The following is a 12,566-nucleotide window of genomic DNA, read 5'->3' as shown; positions in this document are numbered from 1 at the left end:
GAATTAGACATTGAAATGCCAAATTAGTTAGGAAGGACATCAAATATTTTATAAGGGAAAATTATGGCAAAGAAAATTAGGCATCTTTACATAAATAATATTTTTTTAATTATTTAATAAAATGAAACTTAAGATATTAATTATATAAATGGCACTCATTAAATAATTGATTGTGTTATGTAGATCAAATGTCGTCTAGTTAATCGCGTTTTTTAAAAACCGTATTCACATTCAAATAACATAATTATTTAAACTTATTAAATAAATTAATTATTATTGAAAACTCGTATGTTTATATTTTATTTATGTAATTGATATATCATTTCTTCGAATTTTAATTATTTTCGTATCATGTCTTAGTTTATTGCACATTTTTGTATGATTTATTATAATCATTTAATTTTAATTTTAAATTCATTGAGTGGTATCTGCGATTAAATGGAGTGTTGTTCTACCTTGAGATCACGAGTTCAACTAGCTGCGTTTGCATGGTTTGTGTACCTTATCAATAATTAAGAAATATTATAAATATATACTAAATTGTAATCGTCCAAATAAACTATTAAAAAAGTAATTCTAAATTCATTTACCTAAAAATCAGACCATTTCATTATATAATGTGCAAAATTATAGCTATAATCGCATCCCAGCACTAGGAAGATACATGTACTCTAACATTAGTAAACAACAGGAAAGCGCATAGAAAAATTCCATGAAAAACATGGAAACACTATAAGCACTAAAAAAGCCAATCAAAAGTAAAACGAAAATGCCAACAAATAATGACAGCATTAACTGTGAAGTAGTATCAGTTCTCCCCAAGCCAGTAGACTGAATGTGATCTCCAGATTTTCAAGCAAAACAAAACCATTTTCTCTGCCATGGGATTGAAACAGAACAATTTAGTAATGAAAAATGATCGAGTAAACCCCAAACAAATGTTCGAATCTGTGGAGAGCTTAAGCTAACCTTAATGGAATGTTTATGTTTTCTCTTCTGTTTGTTCTGTGATTTTAGGCTTTCAGTGGCAACAACTGTAACACTGCCCCCAGTTCTCTTCTCATCTCTAGCTATGTTAAAAATGGCAGTAAATCCTTCTGCTGAAGCCGGATCGTTCTCATCCCATTCCCCGAATTTCGGCAGAGGCTGAGTTTTATAATGCTGCAAACATGGAACAAAGAAGATTGAAGAAATCAACCTGCAACAGAAAACCCAGAAAGAAAAGAAAGATTCTTGGGGAGAGAATGAAGGAGAAACTTACGGATGCCATGAAATGATTGAAGAGTAAGTGGGGAACTGTGAGGAAATGAAAAAAGTTGTTTTTTTAAGGATGAATTTATGGATGATGAAGATGTTGCTGGGATTATTCAAAGGCGAGTGAATTTATATCAGTCGAAAACAAGAGAATTGATTTTCCACGCGGATCAAACTCGTCTGAGACACGGGATATTCTTATTTAATTCAACTCTGTTTCAGGTGGGTCGTCATTGGTGGTAGACTCCACCAATTTTACTCGGTATGAAATGGTGGGCTTTAAAGGGTTTTTAGGAATGTTGATCCCTAATTGGGTATTATGGGTTTATTCATAAATATAAGTCATGTGTGAACACTTCAATTCTAACATCAATTTTAGTATGAGATAGCTCTCATATTAAATGCCACCATTCCTATTAATACGTAAGAAATTCAAAGGTTCAAGATGATGTGAGCATTTATATCTTATTATAGTAAACTTAAAAATAATTGCGTGATAATCTAACAAAAAAATATTTAATAGAAAATTGTCATAAAGAAAATAATAATAAATAAAAAATCGTTGAGAGGATGTAGAGTTTCTAAAAAATTTCAAAAGAACTTTAAAAGATATGAAATCGTTCGAAGAATGTGGAGTATCTCTAAAACTTTAAGAGAACTCTAAAAGCTAAGGGGTTTAGATGCTTCAAGACTCAATTGAGTAAGGTTCTTGCTTCTAGGGAACTTGTGTAGAGGATTTCCCGAAGGCTTCTAGAGAACTTAAACGAAGATATTGCAGTTGAATGTTAGTTTTGAAAGACATATTATAAAATAATTCAAACTGGAATTAAACTGATAGCAGAGTTTATCGAGGACAATATAGTTTCCTTAAAACATATTTGTCCTTTCTTGGGTGTTTAAGAACGTCAGACATTTATCAAGGATGCAACAACTGTTCACTGGTAGGTAACATTGCTCCAATGATGAAATCGAACTTAATCTTACCTTTTTCTGTCACTCAATCATTTTGAGTATATCATACACCGTTTTAAAGATCTCGTAGAATAAAATATAAAACTATAATTTTATTATTCAAACCTTCAATTTACTGATATATAATATCCTCAGTTGCAACGTATCCATTTTTTTTCAACCCATCTCAAGAATAATTCTATTATAAGGTCAATATGAGATTTACAATTTTTCTTTAAAGTTTTGACTCATAATATATCGATTTGCTTTATTAAACTTGGAAATAATCCAAACATCATTCCACAAATATGCTAATCAAAACCAAGGACCATATCTTTCCATGAGTGTGAACATGTAATTTCATCAAAGGTAGAGGGGAAAAAAAAGAGCTTTCAAACAAGCATTATGGTGGATCAAAATGAAATACATACATGATAGTTGCATGGACCCAACATGAGATGCCTGCTGTGCAGTTACAATTAGGAGATGATGGTTTATCAAGTTAAGAACTGAAGTCAAACTCATTGGTTGGTGATGTTGAACTGAAGAAAGTCTACTTAAGCTACTAATCAAGTGATGAACATAAACCAGAAAAAGAAAAAGAAATGAAAAAACACCAAAACCAACAAATTTCCCACCTAGTCAGTCGATAACATCAAAATTTTCTTTCGTTGTTTATTCTATTTTACCATAATATTAACAATTATTGAATATTATAATATTTTATGAGAATAGCTACTCTAAAAAAAGAATAATTCACAAATTTAATCATTTTTTTTATCTTTGGCACAAGCAGGACGAAGCATATACGTACTTAGACCTAATAATGAAGGAACTAATTTTATTTTTATTTTTTAAAAAAATTACACTCTCTTAACTAAATCGTGTAATCTTACAATTTCGACCCAACCAAACAAGTTAATATAAGATGTTGATATTTTTCACAACATTCAGTAAATCAAACGTACCCTAAAAGGAAATGCACTAAAATTATAGCCAGGCAAAATTCTGAAGAGCATAAAATAATTATATCAAATTTGCCTATTATCAACCACAAATTGCAATTATAATCCCACTCGAACAACGATGGCACAATGGAATTAATTATTATTACCTTGACAGAATGAACCTTACATTCTCTGCGGTTACTAAAAATGCTATCGCAGAGGATGTATATGGTGCTGAGAATGTCCACTAACCTATAAGCCTATGAGGCACCATCGTAAAAGAACAGAGTTAGACGATATAAAACTAAAATGAAAAATACGGGGAAAGAATTTATTACAATATTTTTATGTATGTCGTCGTTCCAGAGAATTGATGACCACAAACTTCGCTACACGATGGTCCCCAGTAGCCATATATGCAGGAGAAGACAATAGGCAATGAAGCCAAGCCTTGCTCTCGGACGACTGCTTAGAACTCGGCTGCCAGATACCCTGTAGCAATTAACAACAGACATATGATCGTTATAAACAAACAAAGTGAATAGAAAGCAGGAAAAGTTCCTTTTCTCATGGATAAATCTTTACCATATTCCATCAACTCGATCTGCAATCAACTTTCCTTGTTTTGGTATAAGGCCAGTTGTGTTGAGAGACTTGAACAAACGATCTGTAAAAAAGACACATGCTTAAGATCTTGAATTCTGGGACTTGTATCGATCAGAAGTTACTTTTCTAAAATGAATTTCAGAATGCAAACCTTTTTCCTCATCAGTTTCCTCGCCGTTGATCAGGCGATCAGATTCTGAGTCAATATTCAGTGCAAGATGGTCAGCTGATCCTTTTCGTATAATTCGCACGTGAGCAGCTGAAGGAACAGGAGATATTGTTTTCTTTCCAAGTGACCCCTGCATAAGCATCAAAAAGTAATTCGAGTCATTAAGAGAAACGTTTGCAGAGATGTACTGACACATTACTAGAGGCAAACCAATATAAAAAGACACTGCAAGAATGTCTTTGAGTCATTCATATTGCAAGTCGTTAAATTTCATAATTAACTCCTCCAAGATCACTTTATATTATAGGTCAAAGAAATAAATCTCTCATAAAGCAATATGGTACGACAAATTAGATCTATTACATGTCACCAGAACTAAAGCACCATGTACACATCTAAAATTTGAAACTTGAAACTATTTATAAGAGAAAAAAACACCTTAAAAATAAGGATTATGATTTGGTACACCACCAATGGAAAAAAATAATTCCATAAACGGCCTTAACATTGACAATGTCATTTATTTATTTTTGAAATTTTAAAATTGTTTTAATGATACTTGTGAAATTTTAAAATTGTCATCATCGTAAGGCCACTTGTGAAATTGCTTTTCTCTACTGGAGGTGCACCAAATAATAATCTTAAAAATAAACTCTTATCTTCCTCATAATCCAACTCAAACAAGCACCTTAAACTCTTTCTTTTTATTTTCCTCCTAAACATTCATCTTAGACAATTAAGAGCTGAACAAAATTAAAGTCACGATAAAAATATTAACAGAACAAACAAGTGTACATGTACCCAACCACAGACATCATAGTTACAAGATCAACATAAATCAAATTAATCATGGAAATGCCAAATGTGTAAGAAAACACTTACCACGTCTTCAATTTCGGATATTTCTGACCCTGTGGATGCAGAAGGTGCTTCAAAGATGCTCCTTTCCTGGACAATCTCAGGCTGAACATTCCTACCCTGAAGAGAACCTTCAAGTAACTTAACCTTAGTAGACAGTTCATCCACGGCATTTTGGCTGCCAAGCAACTTGGTACCTAGTTCCTGTGCTCTGGATTTTGAACTTTCAGCCTCTAATAACAGAGCATTCACCTGCTTTTCTAAAACAGGCAAAATTGCCCTCATACCAACAGAAGTTTGGCCTCCAATAAACTCTTTACCTCCCAACCCAACAACGATCTTTTCCAAATCAAATGTAGCCCCGGAAAGCTCCATTTTCATCACTTCCAATTCTGTCTTATTTCTAGCACATGTCTCAATTTCTTCTTTAAGATGCTCGATTTCAAAACTCTGTTGTGAAAGTGTAGACTGTAATTCTTCCTTCTCATACGAAAGTAAATTTATTTGATTCTGCAATTCAGTGAAACTGTCAATAACAGAAAACAGTTTCTGAACATCAGTTGAGCTATGGGTCTCCAGGTCTTCAGACTCTACAAGAGGAATTTCAATTGCACTTAGCTTGTCCAATAAAGTTCTCAACTGAGATGCTGACAGGAGCGGCTCCTCAGCTTCTACAACAATACAAAACAACTTAAGAGTGGCCATTAACAATCAAGTGCACAATATTAACAAAGACAAAGTGAGGGGGAGAAATTTACCTTTTTCTTTCATCAACAAATTATCGTACAATGACAAAAGTTCTGCCTCTTTTTCTTTCCATATGGCCTCTTTTGCTTGATAATCATCTACCTTAAGCCTCACTTCTCTGCACGAATCTTCCAATGCTTCCACATCACTCTCCAACTTGAAAACCCTACTTTGATATACGCCTCTTTCTTCAATAGCTTTCTCAGATGCTCTTCTGGTATCTTCCAATTCTTTCTGCAAAACATGAACAACTGAGACCACTTCTTTACTTGTGGTTTCGAAAAACTTCACCAAACTTTGAACTTTTCTAGTAGCAGTCAACAATTTCTCAGCTGTTTGAACATATCTATTACCACCAATTTCTTGCTGAGCCATGTCTTGTCCAATAAATTCTTCTTCTAGGTGCAAACGATGGTTCAAGTTTTCAAGCCCAGGAAGAGAGCTAAGTTCTGTAATAATGCTCTTAACTTCAAGGTCCAGATCTCCAATTGCATCTTTACAAGCAAAGAATAGAATTTCAACATCATTCTGTAACATAGCCATAGCCTTCTTTTCTTGTTCACGCATTTCCAAGTTTTTGACATTTTGTTTCAAGGATTCCATATTCTCGACCATGTTTTTTACCCCATCCTTTGTGGCATGTAATTTTTTTAACAGGGCTGCTATTAACTCGTCTAGCAAGCTTGAAAAAACTTCAAACTTATCTGCAAGGATTTTATTTCGTAATTGGATCCCTTCTGAAACCCTTAAAATGCACGAAGGAACATCATCAGCATTTATTGCATTTTCTTCACCATTCCCCACTCCAATGTTCATATTATTATCAATAGCATCAGTGAAACATCCTGCCAGATGAGCAATATCCTGAGATAAAGGAAAAATATACAATTAAAAATCAATAATTAATTACTTTTCTCATTCCAAAAGTTAAGGAAAGAAAGTGATTCAATGTCCAAAGTTAGGCAGGTGAAAGAAAAAGGAGGGTTACATGTACCTCCATGAGTGGGTAACCTTGCAGCATTTCACTTGTGTTTTTAAGGGTAAGATCCACATCTTTCAGGTGCTGCAAGTTCCTGTCAAAGCATTGTTTCATAGTAGACAACAAACTTTGGTCTTTGGCTAGTATTTGGAGATTATTGAGATGACCACTCAACTCTATGGATCTGCTAGCTGAGCTCTCTCTGCTTCCAGCCAACTCTTCCGTGCATGCAGTCAGTTTGGAATTAAGAGTTGATAACTCCCGATCAGCAATTATTTTTTCACTTTGAAGTGCAGAAAAGTCTTTTTCTGCCTTAAACAATGCATCTTCAAGTGATCTTATGGTTATCCTAGCATCAGCTAGCTCCCTAGCCTGGATCTCGGTTTCATCTTTTAGTTTCTTTAGCTCATTATCCAAGTTGGTCATTTCCAGTTGTGAATTGTTACTTTGTTCAGTTAATGAAGCGACAGTCGTCTCCGCCTGAGAAAGTTCACTTTCAAGTGACTTTATAGTGTTATATGCCTCAGAGAGTCTGCTAGCTTGAATAGCACCTTCCTCTCTCAGTTTCTCCATTGTCGTCTCTGAATCAGCTATGCTACCTTGAACCTCCTCTTTCTCACGGATAAGAAGTGAAATTTTATTTTCTGCCAGTGACAATGCCTCTTCAAGTGACTTTCTAGCCTGGATCTCAACATTAGCCAACTCCCTAGCCTGGATCTCAGTTCCATCTTTTAGTTTCTTCAGCTCATTCTCCAAGTTTGTTATTTCCACTTGTGAATTGTTACATTGTTCAGTTAATGAAGCAACACTCATCTCTGCCTGAGAAAGTGCACTTTCTAGTGACTTTATAGTGTTATACGCCTCTGAGAGTTTGCTAGCCTGAATAGCGCCTTCCTCTCTCAGTTTCTCCATTTCCATCTCTGAAGCAGCTCTGCTACCTTGAACCTCCTCTTTCTCACTGATAAGAAGTGAAATTTTATTTTCTGCCAATGACAATGCCTCTTCAAGTGACTTTCTAACCTCACAAATCTCAGCAAACTTGTTAGTTTGTGAATGAGTTTCTTCAACTGCTTTCTGCAATTCTATTTCTATATTCGTTTTGCCAAATTCCATGTCCCTCTTCTCTTCAACGAGTTGAGACAAATCGTTCTTGGCAACAGCCAATGCTTCTTCCAGCGACTTTATAGTTGCTTCAGCCTCTGCTAACTTGATAGTCAGGTTATTAGCCTCTTCCTTTACTTCCCTCAAGTCTTGTTCAGTCTGTGTCTTGGCAGTCAGACAATCTTCAATATACCCAGCAAGAAAGTTCAGCTTCTCCACAGGCTCTTGAAATGTGGAACCAACTGGAATGACAACACGATCAATCGATTCAAATACTCTCTGCAATATGCTATTGCTCTCAAATAAGAACTTCTCAAGTTGATCCTTTCCCTCAATCATAGCTGCAAGGTCACTCTCCAACTTCGGGATGCGCTCCAAATCAGTAGACAAACAGCTGATCTGATCCCTGCAGTTAGCAACTGTAGATACTTCATGCTGTAACTCAAGCCTCAGCTTCTCAATTTCTGACTTCTTTTCTTCGATAAGAAGTTTCAAGTTTTCCCGATCTTGAACTAAGCCCTTTCCCTTCTTAACTGCCATTGATAATTTCTCCCTCAGCAGACCAGATTTCTCCTCTGACCGTTCAAGATCCTTTTGCAGAACATCTTTCTCCTCCTTCAGTGCAAAAAGTTCCTGAGAAGATACTCTGAACTGATTTGACAGATCATTTAGCAGTGACCTCACCAGCGTATCTTCTTCTAGTATTTCCTCACAAAGTGTCAACTCCAGATCCCTAACATAGAACAGACTTTGAAGTTTTTCAAATAGCTCTGCTTCTACAAAAGTAGTCCCTAAAGATACACTAGTTTGTTCTTTCATCTTCCCAAAACACCTATCTATTAGCATGGGAAGATAAGAAGCTTCTTCAATCCTTTCTTGATCCTCCATTGTCACTCCATAAGCCTCTACCATCATCTGGATCATCTGATCTTTCTCTGATGAAAGTTGATGGACCTTCTCAACTACTTTTTCATATTCAGTTGAGAGGTTGTCCAACTCCGTTTTAATATAATCTTTCTCTGCTAGTTCGGTTGTAAATGAAGCACTTAGATGATCCTTGTCCAATGATATCTGATGTGCCTTTCCTACAATTTCCTCATATTCCTTTCTAAGAGTATCTATCTCTTCCTTGATGTAATGCTTCTCTTGTTGTACAGTCGAAAGTGAAGCAGTCAAATGATCTATCTCATAACAGGCAGCTTCCTTTGTTCTGGAAATTTCAGTTTGCAACATATTTATGTCATCTTTAGCCTGATAAAAGGATTCCTTGAGCCAAGCCAAACGAGAATCTAAATCAGAAAAGGTGGCATTTTCAGGTAAATCAATTGCAGAAAATGCGTCTTTCAATCTGTAGTAGTCCAATGAAGCTCTCTTCAGTTCATTTATTTCATTAGCGAGCCATCTAGCTCTTCCAACAATATCCACTGATTGGAGTTCTTCAGGTACATCAGTCTGGGATAGGATGTGTTCAAATGTCTCAATAATCAAGGTCTTTTCCGAGAGTGATTCTTGCAATGACACAACCAAACCTTCACTTTTCACCAACTCTTCCTTGTGTGATTCAGCAGCTTCTAGAGCATTGGACCTCTCATGTAATTCGGCTAGGCATTTCTCAAGCTCACTAGTTTTATCAGCAAGAGATTTCTTGAGAGCGTCTCGTTGCTGAACCAATCCCTTCCCTTTTGACACAGCCATACTCAGCTTTTCCTTGGTATTAGCACACCTCATCTTTTCCTGCTCAACCTCTGTCTTTGTTTTTTCAAGCTCGGATTTTAGAATCTCCACCATTGCTTTCTCACTTTCAACTTGCTCAAGAAATTTCCTATTTTGATCTTCTAGAGCCACTATGTTTTCAACCAGCTGTGCTTCCTTCCCCCTCAACTCAAATAACTCATCACGGGCAGCAACAAGTACGGTCCCAAACTCATGCACATCAAAATCAGACTCAGCCTTTGTCAAACACAGCCTAAGTTGATTAACTTCAGAAAGAAAATGGTTATACCTATCAATTAACGCCAATGTGCTTTTCTCAACAAGGTCAACCTGCTCTCCACCAGAATCACCCAACAAATCTCCTTGATCTATAACCGACCCAAGAGCAGCCAAAATCCTCTCCAGTGCATCCTCATATTGCTGGCTCTTAACCTCCTTACCTGTTTCTGCTTCAGGTTCTGAACTCATAAGTTTGGCATTCAGCCCTTCAATCTCTTTATCCTTCATATAAATCTCCCTTGAGAGTGTCTCCATCTCTTCCTGCAGATACCATAATCCTAACTAAGAACATGTAATCTAAAAACCATTGAGCAATACATGAAAATATTTATATATACATACACATGTATATAATTATACACTAAACCTTGTATTTGGTTTGGAGTCCCTCTTTTTCTTCAACAGCTTGCTCCAGCAAAGCGCGCATGCGTTCCATTTCTTGAACAAAGTGATTGTTATCATCATCTTCATTATTGTATTCACCATTATCGATTTCATCAGACTGTTTAGCTACCCCATTCAGTTTTTCATCTAAAATGGCATCATTTTCCCGTGCAGTTGGCGTTACAGCTTCCTTATTATCGTTATTCAACTCATCTGAAGCATCCATAAACATATCTTCTTTGCCATCAGCCTGAGATATATTAATAGATTCCATATCCTGAATTGATAAAGACAATAAATATAATTAAATAATATAGCAAACTAAAGATTTTCTTATTAACAACGAACAGAAGAGAACTGAGATTTCATTTCTTTTATAGAAAAAAATGAATACCCGATTAATCGAAGATTGAGTAGGAGCTCCAGAATCCTCCGAGTCGTTAATTTCAGACATTTCTACTGATCGCATATATTCATAATAATCAGGGATAGCTACTTCTTGAATAACAAGAATCAGATCTGCAAGAAAAACCCAGCGCCAAAGAATTTTTAGAATAATGAATACATAAAAACCCTAGAATCAAGGCGGAGTAATGGATTTGACCTTAATTCAAATCCGGGAGTGGATTGATGCAGTGATGAGATTCTGATTCAGCTTCGATACATAGGAGGACTTGCAGAATGCGCGCAGCAGATTAGTACTATATTTTGTTTTTTTTATTTATTCATATTATTTTGTTTTCATTTGTATTATTTTTTTTTCTTGTTTTTGAAATACAAAGCTATTTTGCGTCATTGTGTCGGTTTCATTGGTGCGTGTGACGAAGTTCGTCCAATGAGAATGCGATTGATGGTTGGTCTCGTAAATTGGAAAAACAATGCAATTAATAGGTTTGTAAAGTAGACACATTTTTTTTATAGAAAAAAAGGTATTATAACAAATACTAAAAAGGCACTGATATGATCATATTTTCAGAATCGGACCGGTTAGCGAATCGATTATATTATTGGTTTATTGGTTTAATCGGTCGAATTGATTCGATCGGTTGAAAGAATCGGACGACGTCATAATTATTTAAAAAATTAAATACAAATATAAAAAATATTTAATAAAAAATAATTTTTTATATCACAAGTCATATCAAAGCAAGTCATAACATATTTAAGTTAAAAACCATAAAATCAAGTGAAACAAAATGATTCAAATTAACTACAACATAATATTTAAGGTAAAACATATTAAATAATAAATATAATTATATAATTATAATTTAAAAAAAAATGGGGCTAAAAAAATCAATAACAAAATAATATTGTTTGTTTAATTTTTTTAAAAAAACAATCTCACATGGCTAAGAAACATAAAAGATCATCCCAACTAACTTCTATAAATAATAGAGGTAATTTGACATTCAAAATCATGGAGCCTTTTGGTGAGCATTGAGTGAACTATTCTTTTACTTCAATCAAGCTCGAATTTAGACTTCAATCGAGCTTCTAATTTTTTTTTGAGTTCAAGCCTTTTCGAGTTCAAGTTTCAATATTATATTTCGAGTTCGAGTTAAACTTCATAATTTTTAGCTCGTGAGTTTGAGTCGAGTTGAGTTTACTTTTAAATTTTTCAAGTTCGAGTTGAGCTCAGCAATACTCGAGTTCAACTTGGCTCGTTTAACAAACGACGTCGTTTGGTTTAATTTTTTTTAAAAAAAAAAACAAAAAATGCGGTTTTTTCCGGTTTTCCCCGATTTTTTCCGGTTTTCAGCCGGTCCGATTTGAACGGTTCAACGGTTCTAGCCGGTTCACTAGTAGCGGTTCAACCGGTCTAAATTGAACCGGACTAGACAACGATTCCCGGTTAAACCGATTGAACCGATCGATCCGGTCCGATTTTCAAAACAGAGGATATGATCAATTTCCAATTATAAAATCACTTCAATATTTTTAATTTTTATTTTAAAAAGCATTTTATATCCTCTATATTATTATTTAACGCGCATAAAAATAAATTTGATAATTTAGGATATTAATTTTATCGAAATTTATTAAGTTCAAAAGTAAAATTCATATAACCTAAATCTAGTTTAAATTGGATTCCCACACCCTTATTTTAACAGTTAAAAATAATCTACATCTTAAACATGATCTTAACCCAAATCTAAGTTGAATTTAACTTGAGTTCAATTCACATCATTTTTTCTCCCTCCAACACAACTTATTTTTCACTAGGATGTTATCACCGAGACATAGTTCTATCCAACCATATCCCCAACTCCTACGAATACTCAAATAAGAAAAGTATACAATAGAAAATCTCAAAACACGTAAAGAGAAGAGTAATCGTTATAAAAAAAAGAATGAGTCATATCTTTAGTTTGTGATAAATGAGATATTCGATTACAAATTTGTATGATAAAAGAACTTATAGAGATAAAAAGATAAACGTATCCGAAAGATATCATGTTTTGACAACGAATTTTCAAAATAAAAAAATATGTATTTAAAGTTATATATGTATATAATTTGTAAAAAAAAATCAAAAAATAAGATTAAAAAATAAAAAAATATATATAATTTTTTC

General features: G+C 34.4%; 2 protein-coding genes across 2 annotated transcripts; both read right to left on the bottom strand.

Annotated features, from left to right (window-relative positions):
- Nucleotides 1-826: 826 nt before the first annotated feature.
- LOC120170770 (protein NOI4-like) lies at nt 827-1,351 on the bottom strand. Its single transcript, XM_039178640.1, has 3 exons — nt 1,262-1,351; nt 970-1,161; nt 827-876 (listed from the first exon to the last, which is right to left on the bottom strand). Exons 1-3 carry the CDS (start codon nt 1,268-1,270, stop codon nt 853-855), a joined length of 225 nt encoding a protein of 74 aa, XP_039034571.1. The 5' UTR covers nt 1,271-1,351; the 3' UTR covers nt 827-852.
- A 1,941-nt stretch (nt 1,352-3,292) lies between these two features.
- Nucleotides 3,293-10,710, bottom strand: LOC120170725 (CAP-Gly domain-containing linker protein 1-like). The gene is made up of 10 exons (XM_039178613.1): nt 10,593-10,710; nt 10,383-10,507; nt 9,972-10,265; nt 7,532-9,865; nt 6,527-7,192; nt 5,544-6,396; nt 4,810-5,456; nt 3,910-4,057; nt 3,738-3,819; nt 3,293-3,644 (listed from the first exon to the last, which is right to left on the bottom strand). The coding sequence occupies exons 2-10, from the start codon at nt 10,455-10,457 to the stop codon at nt 3,542-3,544; spliced, it is 5,202 nt and encodes a 1,733-aa protein (XP_039034544.1). The 5' UTR covers nt 10,458-10,507; nt 10,593-10,710; the 3' UTR covers nt 3,293-3,541.
- Between the last annotated feature and the right edge of the window lie 1,856 nt (nt 10,711-12,566).

Source organism: Hibiscus syriacus, unplaced genomic scaffold (genome assembly GCF_006381635.1).
Source record: "Hibiscus syriacus cultivar Baekdansim isolate YM2019G1 unplaced genomic scaffold, ASM638163v2 tig00003041_pilon, whole genome shotgun sequence".
NCBI classification, from domain to species: domain Eukaryota; kingdom Viridiplantae; phylum Streptophyta; class Magnoliopsida; order Malvales; family Malvaceae; genus Hibiscus; species Hibiscus syriacus.
Note: the sequence above shows the minus strand (reverse complement) of the source record. Positions and strands in the feature narration are given on the sequence as shown.

What these genes read in the sequence shown, in the direction of transcription:
- LOC120170725 (XM_039178613.1), bottom strand. Translation starts at nt 10,457, where the DNA reads ATGCGATCAGTAGAAATGTCTGAAATTAACGACTCGGAGGATTCTGGA. An exon ending in TTTGTTGATGAAAGAAAAAG is followed by an intron (nt 5,457 to 5,543) that starts GTAAATTTCTCC and finishes GTATTGTTGTAG; the next exon opens with AAGCTGAGGAGCCGCTCCTG. An exon ending in GGAAACTGATGAGGAAAAAG is followed by an intron (nt 3,820 to 3,909) that starts GTTTGCATTCTG and finishes TCTTTTTTACAG; the next exon opens with ATCGTTTGTTCAAGTCTCTC.
- LOC120170770 (XM_039178640.1), bottom strand. An exon ending in AACATAAACATTCCATTAAG is followed by an intron (nt 877 to 969) that starts GTTAGCTTAAGC and finishes ATCCCATGGCAG; the next exon opens with AGAAAATGGTTTTGTTTTGC.